This window comes from Ochotona princeps, chromosome 5 (assembly GCF_030435755.1).
Source record: "Ochotona princeps isolate mOchPri1 chromosome 5, mOchPri1.hap1, whole genome shotgun sequence".
Taxonomy (NCBI): domain Eukaryota; kingdom Metazoa; phylum Chordata; class Mammalia; order Lagomorpha; family Ochotonidae; genus Ochotona; species Ochotona princeps.
The window spans coordinates 95123674-95144523 of NC_080836.1; the positions used below are offsets into that span (position 1 = coordinate 95123674).

Consider the following 20850-nt stretch of genomic DNA (forward strand, 5'->3'; position numbering starts at 1 on the left):
GGGTTGCAAAGATTCAGTTTAATGACATCTAGTGGACCCTCCATAAATAAGCGTGTCATATCAAATCTATGTGCAGTGTAGCCTCTCGATGGCTGTATCAGACCTGAGCTTACAGCTGGAGCTTGTTGTCCATTGCTGAGAACCTTACTTCTTCAAGGTAGGCTTCCCTGAGTTCTCTAGTAGAAGTGCGTTCAGGATGAGGGATCACACATGTCTACGTTTCTCTCCCCTCTGCTTATGGAGTGTCCTGAATTCCAAAGCTCCATGCTAATGACTGGATCCCATCCGGATGACTTCTCCAAGGCCTCCCCTCTACTCACCTCAGGGTGCAGACTCAGTTGTAACCATGGAATTTCAGCACCTGACGCCTTTAGCACCTAAGTGCCAGGTCTGAGCACTCTACAGAACCATCTGAGATGTAAGAAAGCTGCTAGCAATAAGAGACCAGGCAGGGAGTCCAGGGCGCCTCCCAGGAAGGAGATGCAATGCTTCCTGAGGACTCTGGAGACAGCACACTCTGAGCTTAGATTCGTGTCTCTGTTTCAGTCCAGCCTCACCCTGAGTGCTTACACAGACCTGGTTCAGCGGAATATTCTCCCTGAGAAAGCAGAAACTACTTATGTAACACCATGGATTTGGAGTTCTAACCTTTTATCACATACATGTGAAAATTAAGGCCAGAAAGAGGGCTACCTGACCAGTGCACCTGCCGCTGAGTGCGCACTATACTTCGTCGCTGCATAAGCGCCTGAGTGCCTTATGTCTGACCAACAACTCACAGTCGCATGGTCACGTTTCTAGTTCTTCATGTTGAGTTTAAAAGGCCTGGTGACTCCCGTGTATAAAATGCCATCCAGGCTACCAAAGAAAAGCATCCGGTTGAATAATTAGCAATTTGAGAATCCCCATGCTACAGTAAAGAGGTGCGTGAGAGTCCACGCACTGCTCACTCCTCCGCACCTCCTCGCCCTCCGTACTGGTGTGATTCAATATTTCCTTCCTTCTTTATGACTTAACGTTTGTTCTGCTTTCTGTGAAGGCCTTCTCTAATTGATGTGGGGCTGGTAGGTACCACACAGTAGTATCAGGGACGGACATAGGAAGTCCCGTGTACAGCGAGTTCCAGTCATTACCTTGTCCTATCCCAGAGGCTCAAAGGTCAGAAGAAGCAGTTTTGCTGGGTGGTGGTCGGAGGGGGAATCTGTAATATAACAAGACCACCAGCAGGGGGTGCCGTGAGGGCACGCGCCAAAGTCTTGAGGTTTTGTTTTTATTTTGTTGTTAAATGTATTTATTTTTATTGGAAAAGCAGATATACAGAGAAAGGGAGAGACAGAGCTTATGTCCACTGATTCACTACCCAAGTGGCTTCAATGGCCGGAGCTAGGCTGATGCAAAGCCAGGAGCCAGGAGCTTCTTCCAGGTCTCCCACGCAGGTGCAGGATCCCTGGGCTTTGGACCATCCTTGACTGCTTTCCCAGGCCACAGGCAGGGAGCTGGATAGCAAGTGGGGGCGCTGGGATTAGCACCAGCGCCCATATGGGATGCCGGGGATACAAAGCAAGGACTTTAGCTACTATGCTGTCATGCTGGACCCACCTTACATGGTTTTGTGTTCTCTTAAAAAGCTGAGACAGTGAAATACTGTTTATTGCATAAACATCTCTTAAAATATGTAAACTTGCCAGATTTATTTTTAATAAATTACTGTATTGGTAATGTGTCTCCTACAAATGCTTTCTTCTTTGTAGAAAATACAGATAAAACAGAGAGAAAGTGATGGATTCCCCATCTTCACCTCCTTCTTTAGCTAAAACTATTTCTCTTTCAATATTTTTTATACAACAGACTCTATGTACCTATAAATATAAATATTTATTGCACATAAGATCATGCCAAGTTATTCCACTTTTCCCCCTTAATGCAGTTTAGACAAGCATGTGCTCATCTTCACGTGTTTATATTTTATGAAAAAGGTCAATGAACATTGCATGACTTCTTCGTTTTTCAAGTGAGACTTACAGATTATCACAAAGAATCGTTGTAATTGGGCATTCTCCAATACAGATACCTCATTGCAAAACCTGTCAGTGCATTCACGGTTCAGGACAGCGAGGAGAGGAGGGATGCCCGTGGCTCACAGATTCAGCTGGTCCTAACGAGGGCGCTGTGCCAGGAACAGCGTGCCAGGGACGTGGCCACGGAGCGGTGCGCTCTCGGCTCGCAGCCCCAGTCAGCTCAGGAACTCCTTTGACTCCAAGGCAAAACCGCCAGGGTATCACACGGCAGTATCTGCTGAGAAGGCAAGCTCCTCATTCGTTAAGAAGAGGGATGGGGTGACCGCCGCAGGCGGCCAGTGAAGCGAGCAAAAGGACTGGGAGTCAGTAGGCTGGAAGGATTGTGATTGACAGCCGGTCATTGGCGGAAGCCGGCGGCGCGCTCCTCCCCTGCCTGACGGCTCTCTGTTTTTCCAGTTGGCCGCCCAATCCCTGTTGCTCAGACTCCGCACCCGACCTCGGAGCAGATCGAGCAGCTGCATCAGACCTACATGGAGGAACTACGAAAACTGTTCGACGAGCACAAAGCAAAGTACGGCATCCCAGAGCATGAAACTCTGGTTTTCAAATGATTGCCATTTTCTCAAGGCGCAAAGGAGGACGAGGGAACATCGCAGTGACAGCAAAACCATTTTAAATAAGTTTTTCTCTTTTGACTTACGAAATCAAATTTGTACCCGGAAAGTATTATTTATGGTGACAGATGTTGTTTTCTCAGAAAATAAAAAATGTAGTAAGTGAATGTAGGGTAAGAATGGACATAACTGTAGAACTTTTAATAATATCCCTTGTTTATAAGGTACAGATCATTTTCTAGGTTATAAACAGGTTCAGATTTACTCACCAGATGTCAAAAAAAATATGACATCTTCAAAAAGTTATTAGATCCTTTCACTAGGCGTAGGAATCATTATACATAATGTTTTCATCCAGTGTGACAGCTGTGGTTTAGCACAGCTGGGACATGCAGAATGGGCTGTAAAATAATTTGCCACATAGAGCTAGAGTGAGGGGACTCTTTTGGTTTGTTTGGACCAGGTGCAACAGAAGGAATAATTCAGCCCTTTCGCTCATGTCAACCAACGCAGTTTTATACAATCGTGTAGAGTGTTTGTGTCATCTTGGAAGCAGAATGAGCCCGTCACGTGGAAATCCATGTGAGCCAAAGCCTGTCTCTTCATCTCTCTCCGTGCTTAGCGATGCAGCCTTCTGATGCAGCGAGGAAACCCAGGGGAAGACAGAGCTTTGCATGTGCTTTAGACGGCGGAAATTCCAAAAGGCTTTCATGGCAACAGAAATAGTTTCCACTTCCTTCCCAAATGGCCTTTGCATTGTAAGCCAGGCCCTGAAGCAGAGCTGCTCTAGGGAGATGTGTCCAGTTCCCGGTGAGCTGGGGTTCAGTCTCCTCTGAAGCTGAGTGAGCAGAGCCCTGTCCTTGCTTCTGCTGATGTATCCATGGAGCCGGGTCTAAAGGGCTCACGGAACTCAGAAAGCACTAAGTAAGTACTTGCTTAATGAAGGTGTTCAAGAACATGCCAAATGTTGCTATAACATGAAGAAGTTTTAAAGTCGCTAGAATGAAATGTAAGACCTGCCTTAAGAAGGAGGTCGTTCGCTCCATGTGACTGTCCTGGTGTCAGACTGGCTCCCAGCAGGCAAGTTGGAGAGCATCCGTGCTAGGAACTAGTTGGGCAGGAAGCACACCTGGTTTCCGGAGCATCTCCAGGGCTGGTTGCTCGTTTCTGTGCCTCCTCTGTTCCAGGTATTTGTGGACAATGTCACAGCTTGTTGGCAATATGTCTAATGTTTAAGCGTAAAAACCGGGGCTGGAGCCTGGCTTGAGTAAAGCAACAGCTCTACAAAATCATGCTGGGCAAGACTTTGAGTAAGACAACGTGTTCCATGCAAGAAAGTTCTGTATTGTTCTGTATGAAGGTGTTGGGCCTAAATTCCTTTGATTTCATACTAATGGAGCAATCCAGGAACTTGGGTTATTTTGTTTTGTTTTATTTGTTTTTGGTCAAAATGAGACTCTACGTTTTTTCCAAACCCACAGATTTCATTCCCTCAGAGAAGTTTATGCTTGAACTTTCATGACTTTGCAGAGATGAGTTTCAGTGTCATTGTTGGTAATGACTGGCCAAGATCAGCTGAATTGTCTGGCAGGAGATTAAATGTGCATGTTTAGTAAAGCAAAAAGACAAAAAAATAGAGAGAGAGAGAGAGAGAAAATTTTCACTCATAAATTATCTGGATTTTACCATTAGGAATTAAAAAATCTAATTAGGAATTATTTACCTTTAGGAATTTTTTACGAATCCTAGTAGATGGCATACATGAAATGAGATTTTTTGGTGTAGCTTATGGGAGAAGAAAGATGATCTCAGCCTGTTCTGGGGGTCTCCAAAGGCCTTGATCCAGCCACACCTGAAATACTTTCATAGACCCAAGTCATGCTTGCAAATCCCCCCAAGTTCTGCAGATTCCAATTGAATTCTTTGGTACCAAGTTTGGCTTCCCACTTATGTGGGGCATAGAGTATATTCACGAGGGATTTGTCAGGGATCTCTCCAAGAATCCCATCTCTATGGAATTGTGCAACTGTCCCACAGTGATGGACTGGTGCACGGAGCCTTTATTAACACACGTGTGGACTCTGACTGATGGTTTAAAGCCAAAGTTTATTAGTGGCATCAGACTTTATACACTGAGGGTCATATGGGATAAGGGAGGAGGTATTGCGCTTATCAACAAAACCCATCCACTGTTTCTATACTTTTGTTTGGAACTCCTTTTGTTTTGTATATTCCACCAAGTGTTCTTATTCACTTGCTGTCCACTCAGCTGCTCTCATACAAATGATATCCATTTAGTTATAGGAATGGTACACACTTAATTGTTCTCATACAAATGATGCCCAATCAGTTATACAAAAGGCATCCATTTGGTTGTTCTCATACAGAGGACATCCAATCAGTCACACAAATGGCATCCATCCAGTTGTTCTCATACAAATAGTATCCTATCAGTTGTAACGCTGTGCTCCCTGACCTTCTAGGGTCACAATGTCCTTCTGCAGATTTGCATGTTATTTTTAAACTACAAATCAAAACAATAACAACGCCAAAACTATCTCTAGAGCCACCTGGGAGAAAGTGGACCCAAGGCCTTGGCAAAATGTGCATGTATGTTACATAATTTAAAACATTTCTTTCCCTTGCCCACCTGGTGTAGACTGCGTCATTGTCTTGCAACTACAAGTGTATGAAATTGCTGATAACCAGTTAAATCTGGTTACACTCAAATTGAAGGCTAACTCTTCAGATATGTGTAAGAGCTGGTCAGCGTGGCCTTTTTACACCTGGAAATCACAGGAAGGGGTGCTACAGGCTTCGTGTGAGTCCTTTGCTGCTGCTTGGGAGGAGTTGATGTGGCTGTCCTGCAGAGACGCTGGGTGAGCTCCCGTCCCTGTCATGAGAAGCATAGAGGTGGCACCTAGCCACACCTCCGTGACTTGCCATCTGTCCCGTACTACCTCACTGATGCAGACTGCCAGCTCCGTGATGAATGTGAGACAGTGCGTTAGGTCTGCTTTCCTCTGGCAAGAAACACTTGATGGAATTTGTTGAATTACTCAATAACTTCCCCCAACCCCAAACAGCCCAACAAGGAATGATTCTCTTGTTTGTATTGTTTAATCAAAGTGATGAGATGTCATTTTGCGGGAATGGAGGAATTATGACACAGAATTTGTAGATCTTTCCAAGAGAGAAAAACAGGGCAACTTCTAAACCAGTTTCTCTGGTTTTTCTAGGATGCAGATACAGAAGCAGTTTTTCCTCTAGAAGGATTTCTCTAGTACTTCATATGTTGGTCATTGTAGTTTATCCTTCCAAGCACCTGTGTCTTTGTGCCTTAATATCTTGTAATGACAAAGAGAATGTTTATCCCAACTTACAGTTAACCTGGAGATGATGAGTTCTTAACAGAAGAATCTGTGGCTTGTTTGCATCTGGGTCCCAACCCCACAGACCAGACCCGACGCAGAGTCTCAGTGAATACTGGTGGCACCAAACTGGAAAACAACAAATTTGGTATTATGTCAAAGAAGTCAAGTCGTAAAGCCAAAAGCTGTTTAGCAGCCTGAGTTCCTTCTGACATTCCTTCTGTATAGGAAGTGGTTGGACCCTAATGACGTTTGGTAAAGATTGGAAGCGACTCTCTTTTCCAAAGTTGTTAGATTCCGATTAAGAATTATGTTAAGTTGTTTTGGTCTCCCCATGTTCCCAGGGACTACCTAGCTATTCTGTAAACCATTTCCAGGCTAACTGGGAACCTTAGCTCTTCCTGGTTGGATTCCAAGCTCTGTAGTGCAGACATGCAGTGATGCTGGGAGAATCTAACTGCCCCACTCTCTTCTATTCTCTGAACTTCTGTCCCACACAGTCCTTTAGCCTCTGGCTTCCAGTAACTGATTGGAGGGTCCTGACTCAATTCCTTCCGACATAAATAGAGGTACGAGTGAGTATTGCCCATGGTACCTTCTGACTCTGTCTTTGCCTGGCCTTTTATCTGTCATGGTAATAACATCTCTTTGGGGGGTGTTTCACCTGGTAACTATCTTTTCCTCTGTCGCCCCCTCACTTGCCTCTATCCCTCCAGAAGTTCTGAAATAATCTTCTCACTTTCTTCATATACACAGAACACAGGTTGCCACTGCGGTGTCTGCAGGACCACAGTTCCCTTTCATTGTGCGATTGTAAGAAGTGAATTCAGTAAATAAGAGAAATGTAGTTTAAGAACCCACTTCCTTTATAACATTCAAAAAGGTTATTACTTTGTTAAAACATTTATACGAGGCTGTGAATTTATATATTTTCTATATGGCACATGTTGCTGTTGTATTTTTTAAACCTCTCCATTTTAAAAAGTTTTGACCAATAAATGTGCTTTTCTGCCCTGAGTGATACATTGAGTTTGTGTGTGTTTGTGTGTATTTTGTTTTTCAACTTGGAGGGGGATGCTTTCCTTCCCCCAGCCCCTTGTAAGGGTGACATAGTTTAGACTTGGCCCGAAAATTGTAGCAAAATCAGGAGTATTTGCAAATTCTCATAATGAAGAGTCAGTGCTTTAAGTCCTCTTGATAGGGAACCTTGACGCAGAGGCAGGAGCGCTGAAAACTTCAGGCGGGATTGAACCTGGAATAGGGACGGTAAGAGGAAGCCGAACGAGAGCCTGTCTGAGCCAGACACGTTCAAAGTCTTCGAACACTTGTAGGAACACGTGTGGCTGACTGATGAAGCTGGTCGCTGCTAATGAGCACGCCTGATGAAGTGTGTTAGTGACGGTTCACAATGCTGTCAGTATACTAAAAACCTGCACCTCACCATTGCTAACGGTTGGGTGTTAGAGTATGTGAGTTATAACTCAAAACTTCTATAAAAATCAAGTCAATCATTTCATTACCAAAATGATGGTAGAAAATCAAAATCTCTTAATTTTAGAACATGTCAGGATAGTTGTAAGGAGTTATTTGAACACCCCACCCTGGACCCAGCGCCATTTCCTCTTCCTCAGAGCTCACGGAATTCACGCCAGACTAGCCGTCCCCAATCAGATGTAACCCTGACTTTACCTGAGAATCCCACCCTCAATCTTCCAGCCCCTTCCCCGGCTCCGCTCGCTTACCAATCATTCTTAGGCAATCACCTGCGACAGTCTCAGGCACCAATCCCCTGGGGCCTGCCCTGGATCCCTCCCAATCCTCATCCCCCGCACCTTGCAGGCTCACTTGAGTGACAGTAAGGCTCCCAGGTGGACTCTGTCTGTCTTTTCTCCTTCTGGCTCCCCCCACCTCTTCCTCCCCCTCCCCCCTTGCCTGCCCACCACCCTGTCCCGTTCCTGCCCCCGCTGGAATAAACCTCCTGAGATACATTGTTGCGTCTGGTGTTTTCAGCTCACCTTTACAGGAATTAGCTTTACGTAATAATATCCTAATAATATTGTAATAACCAGAACTTTAACTGTTTTAAATAACTAACAGTGGGCATTTAGCCTTGATGTCTGAGGTCCCTATTAGAGTACCTAGGTCTAATATCTCATCGTAACTTCTGTTAATGGAGATCCAGAGAGGCAACAATGATCTCAAATACTGGAGAAGCCTGGACTGAGTTCTCGGCCAGCCTAGTCCAAGCGGATGGACCAGAAGGTAGGAGGAGCGTTGTCTGCCCCATCTCTATCTCTCTGCTTCTCAAATAAATAAATACAAATTTTAAAACATGTCAAAAATGAAATTCATTTTAGAAGCCAGCACCTCGTATGCCAAACCATGTGCCTTGATGTCTGAAATCTACTAAGTGTGTTTTGCAGTCCATTACTATTTTTACTGGCCAGAGCATTTTAGTGACTAAAGAACATTTGTTCTTATTGTAAGTACTCTGACTTTAATGTTTTTAAAACAGATTTAATTAATTATTTGAAAGAGAGAGAACATTTCACTCACTGGTTAACTACCTAAGTGGCTGCAAAAGTTAGGACTGGGCCAGTCCAAAACCAGAATCCAAGAATTCCACCCTGGTCTCCCACACGGGTGGCAAGACTTCAAGCAGTTGACCATCTTTGTGTGTGTGTGTGTGTTAAATTTTCTTTTTTCTATTTCTTTTAAAAAATTTTTTTTAAAATAATCTTTGCATAGTTGATTAGGGTACAAAGGGTCAAGGGCTTCAGGAAAGTGGGTAGGATCATTGTTTCCACATTAATATTATTTTTTTTCTGTATCCAGGGTAAGGGAAGAGACAAAGGGAAAAGCCCCACCCAGCCTCCCAGCCATCCCAGGTCCCCGACGTGGGGCATGCTCTGAGGGTCCTGCTCAAGCAGTTTTGCTAGTTCAACAGTGCTGAATTGCTGCCAATCTCACCACTCCAAGCACGATGAAATCTCTTCAGAATCCACTGGCTGACATAGTCTCTCCATGGTTGGGGTTCTGAGATCAGCAGTTCAGTTGGAGGGATCTCCAAGGAAACTTCGTCTGAGGTGATCCCAGACCTGATTCTTGTGTGAGCTTGCCAGTACAGGGTCCGGCACCATCTTTTGCTGCCTCACCAGCTGCATTAGCAGCAACCTGGATCAGAGTGGGCCAGGATTAAAAGCAGGACTCCCCTATGGGATGCCAGCATCACAGATGGGGGCTTAACCCACTGCATCACAACACTGAAACTTCTTTTTTTTAATAGAATGTATCTTAAAAAAAATTTATTTTATTTTTATTGGAAAGGCAGATACAGAGAGAGGAGGAGAGAGAGGAAGATCTTCCGACTGATGATTCACTCCTCAAGTAGCTGCAACAGCCAGAGCTGCGCCAATCTGAAGTCAGGAGCCTGGAGCCTCTGCCAGGTCTCCCACATGGGTGCAGGATCCCAAGGCTTTGGGCAGTCCTTGACTGCTTTCCCAGGCCACAAGCAGGGAGATGGATGGGAAGCAGGGCTGCCAGGATTAGAACCGGTGCCCATATGGGATCCCAGCGCATTCAAGGTGAAGACTTTATGCACTAGGCTAACTGTGCCAGTCTCAACACTGAAACTTAGTTTAAATTAGCTTATTAACTCCACAACCTACTAAATAATCATTGCCATATAAGATAGGCAACATTTGTCAGCTACCTGCAATATGCCATATAGAGTTAAATGCTTTTACTATATTATGGCAGTTAATTTTTAAAATATCCCCATCTTGCAGGTGTTACTTTTATCTTATAGGAAGCTGGGGCTCAGTAAGGTATCGAACCGTAGCCTGATGGTGGGAGGTGCAGCTGAGAAAAGATACCATACCTGTAAGCTGGGCCTGATCTCTGTGGCTCACCCTGAGCAAACACATGCCAGTGAGCTAGCACACAGCAACAGGGTCAGCAAACACACCATCCACCGAGGAACCAATGGGGCGGCTGCCTCTAGCTGGGATTGTGTCTAAAGCTGCTTCTGACCTACCCTGGCCTCAGACCCAGCAGTCCCAGTGGCCACCCTCAGCACGCAAGCACTGAGGACCCCGTATGTGCTGACAATGTCACGTCCCCCACTAAAACAACAGCACACATAACCTTCACCAACAGATGAATATTTGTTGGACAAATTTAAAGATGGGAAAGAACAATCTATTTGATTCAATGTCTTGACATTTTTGGTGTGTGTTTGTGTGGCTGTGACTACATGGAACATTAACTCAGGAAAGACCATTTTGCAAACTGTTTTGAGATTCATTTTCCTTCTCCCATGTTTACATGCCTGTGTGTGTGTCTCTAAGCACATGCCTGTGTGTGTGTCTCTAAGCACCTTTTGATGTTTTTCTCTGTAAGATGCTTGCCACATGTTCTAAATTTAAGAAAAAAAATGTTTGCAGTTGACAGCTCCTCCCCTGCTTTCTCCAGCTTTCCGGCAATATCTTAAGAAGATTCTAGATATGAAAGGAATTAGACTTTTAACATAACCTGGTCTGGACCTTTTATGATGGAATGCTGTGATTTATCTTAGATTGGTTGATGATGCAAGAGGAAGATCAGACCATTTGTAATTTCAAATTGACCTAGCCTTAAAATAACATTGAATCCATGAATATAGAATTTTGGGTTATATTAAAGTATTTTATCAGGATCTACAGAGAATTTCATACGTGTAATATGGTTTTGCATTATATAAAACATGTATACTATGATACATTACATATAACAATAATATAGACACACGTATAAAGATGTATATTATTCCTTAGTATAATTGAAATAACCCTCTCAGCAAAGGAAATTTTGAATCACTGGAACCTAAAGCAAACGTCGTTCCTTTGGGAACTAATGATAGTTTTAAAGCTGAATTTTACCTGCCTTGTGAATAATATAAGGATTCTTCAAAAGGCTAACAGAAAATGGAATTAAAAGATAAATTTATTCAGGTGCAAAAAGTTTTTGAGATTCATGCATAAGAGAGGTCTTCAACAAGTCCATGAGCATACGTATTATTCCTGGTATCTATTTGCACCCAAATAAGCTTACCTTGCAAATCCATTTTTCCATGAGCATTTCATTTACTGTCAGTTGAACTTAGTACCAGGATTACAAGTGAACAAGGGTTGTAACCCAGCAGAAGCAACTCCTTGTGCTGTGTCAACCCAGGACAGAGCTGCACTCTTGCCTTTAAAGCACTTGACTCTGACAGTGGAGGCTTTCTCTCTCTTTTTTTAAAAAAAGGATTTATTTATTTTTGTTGGAAAGGCAGATATAGAGAGAGGAGGAGAGACAGAGAAGAAGCTCTTCCGTCTGATGGTTCATTCCCCAAGTGGCTGCAATGGCTAGAGCTGAGCTGATCTGAAGTCAGGAGCCAGTAGCCTCTTCCTGGCCTCCCACACAGGTGCAAGATCCCAAGGCTTTGGGCTGTCCTCGACTGCTTTCCCAGGCCACAAGCAGGGAGCTGGATGGGAAGTGGGGTTACTGGGATTAGAGCAAGCACCCATATGGGATCCCAGCACGTGCAAGGTGAGGACTTTAGCTGCTAGGCCACCGTGCCGGGCCAGAGGGTTTATGTCTGAGTCGAGAAGAAAGTCATGAGATAACCCCTATTAGCCCCCCTTTCTAGCTTCTTCGATGACTCCTCTGCTTTGTCTAACAATCCAGGAGAAGGAAAAGAAAAGGAAGAGGAGGGACAAGGAGGGGAAAGTCGAATTCCAGGAAGAGGTAAGGGCCAAGGACTGTCAAGGTTGGAAAGAGCTGAAAAGAAAGGGATGAGACTCTGCCTAAGAGAAGAGGAGGCTCCCTCACGATGGACATTTTGCAGTGAACATTATACATCCCATATTCATTAAAGACCCTTCCACATCCTGTTCCCAGTTCTCACATTCATGGTACACCCGGAAGGAAGGTGAGGTCTGCTGGCCCCTTCTTGGCAACCTAAAAGAGTGATTTCTACAGCAAAAACTTAAATTCTCTTAATCCTACCAGGCCTCTGTGAAGGATCTTGGCAATTTTCCTGATTACTTTTGAGAATCTGCAATTGCTAACTTCAATCATCAAACAGCTGAAAGTCTTAGATGGAAGCTCTAGGAGACTCAGAGCCCATTTTTCCCCTCCAGTACTATGCCAAGTTGACAGGTGATATGATCACAAGTCCAAAGATCAAATACTCCCATGAACACAGAATAGTCAATTGCATTTGTTCGATTGCGCACACGCAAGGCGACCTTTAGAACTATGTATTTGCACAGTTGGTGTTCAGAGTTCTAGAAAATAAAGCAAGGTGATTTGACTATAGCTGCTGAGTCTGGAGGTTGAGATGATGGAATTTTTGCAAAGCTGTGTGCTTTCCTGAAGGCCAGAGAAAACACATTTCACAAGGTCCCACTGACGTTGAACTTCAAAACTCCTCTGAAGCGTTTCCTGTAACCTGTCTTTAGGCAGGGGCTATTTCCATTTCCCCATCTTGAAAAGCCCAGAAGCTGCCCACGGCCATGATTTCAAAGGGGAAATTTCTCTTCCACTTTGCTTGTGGTTCCGCTTTGCTATGGGCTCTTGCTTATTTATTATTTACTTTTTTTTCTTTTTCAAAATGTGGGGACACAGTGATTTCGATCTGATCCCCTTTCTGGGATGTGTAACTTGTTTTCTGCTAATTCTCTGAGTTCCAGCAGGACTATTTTCCTGCCAGAATCATTTGGCAAGAATCTGCTGAAGAATTACTTTCAGCTTTGTTTGTAGTTATCAGATGCAATCAGAATTTCCTGCCTCTCCCAGAAATTCAGAGATTCTCACGGAGGTGCCTGAGCCCAAGCCGTAAGGTGTGTTTCTCCCAACAGGTGCAAGCGATGTGCACATGTCTTGGAGAAAGATGGTTCTGTCAGTCGTGCCCCAGGGACCTCTCGGCTGCACAAAGGTGGTCAAGCACTGACTCAGACAAGAGAACCAATGCTGGGGGCATGTGCACTGCCCTGTGGAGTGCCACCTGCCAGCATGAAGCCGCAGTCCACACATGGGGCGCCCAGAGCTCTGGTCAGATGGAGAGATTCGTTCTGGCTGGACGATCTGGCAGGGAGTCATAAAGAGACTGGAATCCACTGGGACTTGCTAGGATGAGGCAGGTGCGAGAGAACATGAAGAGAAAGGGCAGGTGAGTGTCAGTCAAGGTGACCAGCTTGACTCGGGTTTCCTGACATGGTCCTGGTTTAGCAGTAAAGGAAGCGGAGATCTCTGTCCCGGGCAGAGAGTTGGTCTCCCTAGGCATTCAGCGCAGTGCTGGCAGTGGTCTCTACCTTTGGGAGGGAAAGCACGTTGTTTTCACGGTTGCAGAGAGGAGCTTTTAAGCCAACTTACGGCAAATGAATAATTTTAATTTAGCCATGTAACCCCATGATAGCCTGAAATTTTCCACTTCCTGGGACTTCCATGTGAATGGTGGACCTAAGGCTGGGAGAGATCTCTGTGTTTGGGTGAGATTTGGGGGGTTTTTTTGGGTTTTTTTTAATTATTTATTATTTTACTTCATTAATTACATTGTATTATGTGACACAGTGTTAGGAGCCAAAGACTTATGGGCCTTAGACTTGGCCTACCTGACAGCCTGTTGCATTGCAAAAGCCTGCAGGCAGGGCTACAGCAAGCAGGATATTAGGCCAAAACATCCTCTGTAGAGCAAACAGAATACAACCTCCACCCTTGTTCCTGTTCAGATAATTAGTTCCTCCCCTGTTTCAATGTAGCTGATTAGTTCCTTCCTGCTTCAGTGAAGATAATTACTCCCAGGAAACCCCTCCCTTTCTCTTCCTCCCCTAGAGAAGGTATATATATGAGGAGAAAAAATAAAGAGAGAGGCACTCTTTTCCACCAAGTACGAGTGTCCGTGTGTTTCTTGGGCCAGCAGCCCGGCATTCCCAGTCCACCCTCAGGGTTTGAGCGTCGTGTCCTGCAGGTCGGGACAACACAGTTACATAGGTACTTGGGTTCTCCCCACCCCTCCCCAAACCCTCCCACCATGGTGCATTTCTCCACCTTGTTGCATAACCACAGCTCAAGTTCAGTTGAGATTCCCCCATTGCAAGCATATACTAAACATAGAGTCCAGCATCTTATTGTCCAGTCAAGTTCAACGGCTTCTTAGGTATACCCTCTCTGGTCTGAAGACAGAGCCAGCAGAGTATCATCCCAGTCTTGGGTGAGATTTTGTTCTGAGTCTTCCTTCCTGCACAGGCCAATTGCAGTGACGTAAGACATACCTCAGGGCCTAACCCATGAGAATCTGAACCCCAGGATGAGAGGAACTTTCAGACTATGTGAAGCTGTTTTTCTGGGATTCAGTTTCTATTCTCACCTGGAGAAAATATCTCTTCTAATGGATTTCTAATGTGTTTCTAATGATCAAGTGCCCAGATCTGATGACCTTTGAATCTCAGCACATACTTGAAGACCTGAGGTAGACTGAAAAGTCCTTTAGAGCATTTACTGAACATTTTATTTTGTTTTCTTCTACCTTCAACAGTTTAATACCTTGGGCCCAGCGGCGTGGCCTAGCAGCTAAAGTCCTCGCCTTGAAAGCCCCCAGATCCCATATGGGCGCCGGTTCTAATCCTGGCAGCTCCACTTCCCATCCAGCTCCCTGCTTGTGGCCTGGGAAAGCAGTTGAGGACGGCCCAATACATTGGGACACTGCACCCGCGTGGGAGATCCGGGGGAGGTTCCAGGTTCCCGGCTTCGGATCGGCGCACACCGGCCCATTGCGGCTCACTTGGGGAGTGAATCATCGGATGGAAGATCTTCCTCTCTGTCTCTCCTCCTCTCTGTATATCCGGCTTTCCAATAATAATAATCAAATTAAAAAAAAAAGAGAGTTTAATACCTTTACAACGTATGATTGCAAAAGCACCAAAGATATAATAGGTTTATTAGCCATTTCATTATCTAATTTACCACTTACAAAGCTTAGGAAAAGCTCAAGTTCCAATTGAGTACTGACAGTAATAAAATTATCTGTTCTGTACAGAAGTTCATTGAGTCATAGGACCAGCAATCACTGTTTTCTGTACACTTTGGCCATGTTCAACATTCAATCTTGAAACACAACTCATACAGCTTGTTTTTATATCCCACCTACTCCGAGTACATTAACAGATTTAGGCTGTGCTGAAGTTGAACTCTCTTCAACTGAAACCCTGGGATGACATGACCACAACCAAAATCTCAGAGAACCAAAGTTTCCCAGGAGAAGGAACTGCCTCAGTGATTTTCTCCCAAGTGACCATGGTTAAGTCTCTAGCTCAAATCAATATCAGCTCCAGAGACAAGAAAGCATTGGCTCTTTAGCCAACATAGCCAGTGACGTATTGGCTATAATGCATCAACCTCATGCTGGTTTCATTGTGGTGGCAAAAGTTGTCACCATAGCCCCAGACATCACATCTGTGTTTAATCCAGGAAGAAGAAAGGAGTCCCCTTTTGGCAAGCATTGTGGTGCAGTGGGATACGCTGCTGCGTGCAACACCAGCGTCCAGGATAGAACACTGGTTTGAGTTATAGCTTCTCCACTGCTGACCCAACTCCCTGCTAATATGGCTGGAATGGCAAGAATGTACGGAGTCATATAGCTCATAGATGAAAAGCCTAGGCATTCATGTGAATCCAGATCCCGAAATAGTATCATCCCAGTGTGTCTTGTACCCTCTCTCCACTGTGTGGGTTTCACCCCTGGATTCACTCTATGAAACTAAAATGCCAGCAGCAGGGTCGGTGTTTGGTACAGCAGTTAAGACACTGGCGTTCCATATTGAAGTGCCCAGCTCTGTGTCCAATTGTAGTTTCCTGTTGATGCACATCCCGTGGCAAGGAGAAAGGGGCGCTGCAGGTGATGTGCGAGGTAGTTGGTTCCATACCACCCAACTGAGAGATCCAGACTGAGCTGCTGGTAAGCGAACCAGCAGTGGGAGATCTCTCTCTGTCTCTTTCTGTTTCTGTCTTTGCCTTTCAGATAAATGAAAATAAAATTTTAAATGTACATAAAAAAAACTACAGCAGCTACAAGTATGCATACTGCCAATTTAGCATTTACAAAGGAAGAATGGCTTCACTGAACTGACTTGGCGTCTGTCTGCTTCTCCAGGCCTTAACGTGGCGAGGAGGCTGCTGCCTGCTGATTGTCCTGGCTGAGTGTGACTGTGAGTATTCCCAGCTGGGCAATGGCTGGGCCACTGTTTTATGTGAATTCCATGGACTGAGTGTAGAAAAGTGATTCTTCAAAGACAGAAGCAATTGCCTATGGCAATAAATTTCTTTAAAAGATTTTTTTTTCATTTTTATTGGAAAGGCAGATATAAAGAGAGACTGACACAGAGAGGAAATCTTCCATCTACTAGTTCACTCCCCAAATGGTCACAATGGTTGGAGCTGAGCCAGTACAAAACCAGGAGCCAGGAACTTCCTCTGGGTCTCTCACGCACGTGCAGGGTCCTAAGGTTTGGGGCCATCCTCGATTGCTTTCCCAGGTCACAAGCAGGGAGCTGGATGGGAAGTGAAGCAACCGGGACATGAACCAGTGCCCATATGGGATCCCAGCACATGCAAAGCAAGGATTTAGCCATTAGGCTATTGCACCGGGTCCCTGCACTAACATTTACACTTGAGTTTAACAAGAAGAAAAATATAGAGACTCAAAGATAATGAATGAAGAAAGAGAATGGGATTAGAAAGAAGGTGTCTTACAAAAAGTTGGCCAAGGTGGGTGGTTCATAATTTTGGCAAACTATCAAAAAAATCTAGTTAGTTAAAAAAGCAGCTTCGGCACTGTAGCCCTACGCTGCTTGATTAAGATAACAGAGTGCAAGGGCTCAGATTCTGCCTATTTTTAAATCCCATGGTAATAGAAATGCAAATTCACTATGGAAAACCTTGAATCGAGTTGCAGGAGAAGGGGCTAGGCTGCAGAGAGACCCCAGAGTACAGAGACCTAACCAAGAAGCCGCTATCTTTCTCCGCCGGCGTTTGAGGGCGTGCAGTCCGTGATGGCGAGGCTCTGCTCTTGTGTTCATTCGAACACCCAAGTTCTTTCCGTCTTGTTGCTCCACCAACCTCCTGGAACTACCTCCGCCCGCAGCCTGGATGCTGGAGCAGCCACATTCACACATCATATCCCAGTCTGAGGGAAATCAGAGAAAGACAGGATGAGAGAAGCACAGAAGTGCATATGAAGTAGCACACGTCAAGTTCACTTTTATTACATTGGCCGAAACATGATCACGTGGTACAGCAAGTTTCAGTGGAAGGTGGAAAGTGCACTTTTTCTTTTTTTCTTTCTTTCTTTCTTTCTTTATTTTATTACAAAGTCAGATATACAGAGAGGAGGAGAGACAGAGAGGAAGATCTTCCATCTGATGATTCACTCCCCAAGTAAGCCGCAATGGCCAGTGCACGCCGATCCAAACCTGGGTACCAGGAACCTCTTCCGGGTCTCCCACACGGGTGCAGGGTCCCAAAGCTTTGGGCTGTCCTCAACTGCTTTCCCAGGCCACAAGCAGGGAGCTGGATGGGAAGTGGAGCTGCCAGGATTAGAACCGGCACCCATATGGGATCCCGGGGCGTTCAAGGCAAGGACTTTAGCCACTAGGCCACGCCGCTGGGCCCAAAGTGTACTTTTTCTCACCTAAGTTATGCATCTTTGTTTTCTTGCCCTCTCTAAATACCCACGCACAGCTAAGTGGGCATAATATTTAGACATGGCTCAAATTAGACATCAAGAAATGAATGCTTATTAAATCCAGTCCAGCGTCATAAACTGAATGCTCTCATAAGGGCTCCATTTTGTGTCTGGCTGCTGCTCTCCCAGCTCTCTGTTAGTGGCCTGAGAAAAGCAACAGAAGATGGCCCGCATGCCTGGACCGCTGCTACCCACGTGGGAGACTCAGATGAAGCTCCTGGCTCTGGGCTCCAGGCTGACACAGCACTGGGGATTGTAGTTATCTGGGAAGTGAACCAGTTGATGAATGATTATCTCCCTGCCTCTCTTGCTCTCTGTAACTATGACTTTTGAAATCAGTAATAAATCTTTTTTAAAAAGCTAAAAGAAAATTCCTGGGTGAAACTTCACTGAAGCAAAAATGAAAGAATAGAAATGGTCAAAAGTCAGAAAAAAAAACAGGAGAAGAGTAAGATGGAACAGTGATGTCAACACTATTGGGCAAAATGGAAAGCAGATGGAGCTCTAAAAGAAGAAGTTACCAGAAGGAACTGAGGAGGAAGAAGCTCAAGCCAGAAGTATCTGAATCTCAGAAGATTGAGTTAGAAAGGCACCGAGTGTCTCCTGAGGAAAGCAGAGGATGGAGAGAACCAAAAACAGCAGAGCCAAGTCTTACAGTGGCAAACAGGCTTGTCAATTTCCTTCTCCAACTTCTGCAGATTGGTCAGGCCGCTGCCTGTTCAGTTCCAGAAAATTCTAGAACTTACAAATTCCAAGACAACAGGTTCTTTGAAAGGAGATGGAAAGGGTGATGCCTTTATAGTGGTGAATAAATACCTTCTTAATGGATAGCATGTTCCGTAGTCCTGTCCCACCACAAGGTTTCTATAATCCTGACCACTTAGATTTGTATTTCCCCAAAGTGAGGCAGAGAATTCCTCTCTGGGGAAAGCGAGTCGCTCAAGAGAGATGACCCGCCCATGTTCTGATCCCTTGGGCCCCCATTTGCCACTCTGTAGTAGCCCACCAGGAACAAACTCCGGCTATTTACACGGCCGGTTCCTGAATGCCTGTGATGGACACACAAGAATCTTCAGATGTTTCCGGAAAGGCTTCACCAGGAGGCACTCTACTCAACAAGGGAGTTAGGAAATACAAAGACAGAACAAAGAAATCTCAGAGAACGGTTATTTATATTCTTTGGTAGAGAAAATTGGGAGACATCAAAATGAGAGCAGAATCACACCTTAAAAGGAGCATGTGGAACAACAGATATAAACATGTGGGAATGATGACCAGACACAGCCACATGGAGAGGCAAATGGACGCTGGCCGTGTGAGACCAAAGCCCCTTTGCACAGGAGACAGACAACATGTGGGACTGATGACCAGACACAGCCACATGGAGAGGCAAATGGATGCTGGCCGTGTGAGACCAAAGCCCCTATGCACAGGAGACAGACAACATGTGCTGGCTGTGTTAGGAAGCTACAAAGTAGTAGTGTACGCATACAGTGTAAAAATTCACATGTGAATACATAAAAAACTACAGGAGCTGACAATGAGTGACTCTAGAAATAGGAATTCTGGGCAAGACAGAATAGTGTTTTCATGATAAGCCGACACTATTTGACATACTAAGCCATGTCCATGAGAAAACTAAAACATATTTCAACATTTTTATTGGCTTAATATTCAAGATAGCTTTTCGACTTCAAAATAATAAAAATATTAGCATCTCAGAGCCTACTTTCAGGAAGAGGTTGAGACGTGAATGTGGCATGAGAGGAGTAGCAGCAATGAACCAAGAACTGGAAGCAGTTTACAGGGAACCTATGGACGGAAGCTCTAAGAGCATTGCGCAAATCCTGGAGTTTTCAGAACAGAAAATAGGAATTCATATTTTAAGAAACGTTAGCAAACCATTATAGACCAAACTGCCATGTGTTGTGGAAATTGCTGATACTCCATTTTACTCGGCTTTATATAGCTTAACAATAGAAAGTTAATTTATTTAGATAGTGTTGGGAAATGAAGAGCTACTTTTCCTTTTAACCGCAATGCTTTGCTTAAATCAGAGCCTGCTAATGAATTCCTCAGAACTCCCTCTCCCCAGGTGGTGTGCGGCTGAACAGGTTGCTCAGCTGAGTGTGCACCTGCGACCCAGCTCAGGCTAACGAGGTGTGAGGGGGTCCCCAGGGTCTTTGTGGTAGTTTTTTCTTATCCAGTTAGAGTCTGACACACAGGGAGAGAAAGTGGGTACCCTGCTTTAAGAAGTATGATGACGTCCTTTTGGAGCCCTCTGTTGCCATCTTGGGGCAATTCTGAAGCGATTACTGAGACATCAGCCAAAAATCTGGCATCCGTACGTTCCAAACCAGTCCCAGTAACTGTCTGACTCAGTGTCCTTGTTATGCAAGAACGAACAGATCAATCTGTTTTTCTGGGTTTTTATTTTCCCAAAACATTCTGTTTTCACTATTGGTTCCAATGTGTTATTGTATTTTTTTAGTACTTCTTTTGTTTTAAGATGATTTATTTTTATTTTCTTTTCAAAGCAGACACATACACACATACAAATGTGCACCCAGAGAATGAGGCAAGAAAGCTATTTTTTTATCTGCTGGCTTATTTCTCAACTGTCTTCAGCAAATGCAGCTGGGTCAGACTGCAGCTGGAAGTTGGGATTTTTTTTTTTAAGATTTATTTTATTTTTATTGCAAAGTCAGATATACAGAAAGGGGGAGAGACAGAGAGGAAGATTTTCCATCCGATGTTTCACTCCCCAAGTGACTGCAACGGCCAATGCTGTGCCAATCCGAAGCCAGGATCCAGGAACTTCTTCCGGGTCTCCCACGCGGGTGCAGGGTCCCAAGACTTTGGGCTATCCTCGACGCTTTCCCAGGCCACAAGCAGGGAGCTGGATGGGAAGCAGGGCCGCTGGGACCAGAACCAGCGCCCACATGGGTTCCCGGCACGTTCAAGGCGAGGACCTTAGCCGCTAGGCCACCACGCTGGGCCCCGGAAGTTGGGATTTTAATCCAGGCTTCTCATGTGGGTGATAGGGACCCACATTCTTGAGCCAGCACCTGCTGCCTCCCAGG

General features: G+C 44.9%; 1 protein-coding gene across 1 annotated transcript in view; it reads left to right on the forward strand.

Annotated features, from left to right (window-relative positions):
- The window catches only part of MOGAT1 (monoacylglycerol O-acyltransferase 1), a 34570-nt gene extending 31847 nt beyond the window's left edge, over positions 1–2723 (forward strand). The window contains exon 6 of the mRNA XM_004576777.4: positions 2475–2723. Coding sequence (XP_004576834.2) covers positions 2475–2629 — 155 coding nt within the window. The 3' untranslated portion in view covers positions 2630–2723. The remainder of the gene's footprint in view (positions 1–2474) is intronic.
- Positions 2724–20850: the final 18127 nt, after the last annotated feature.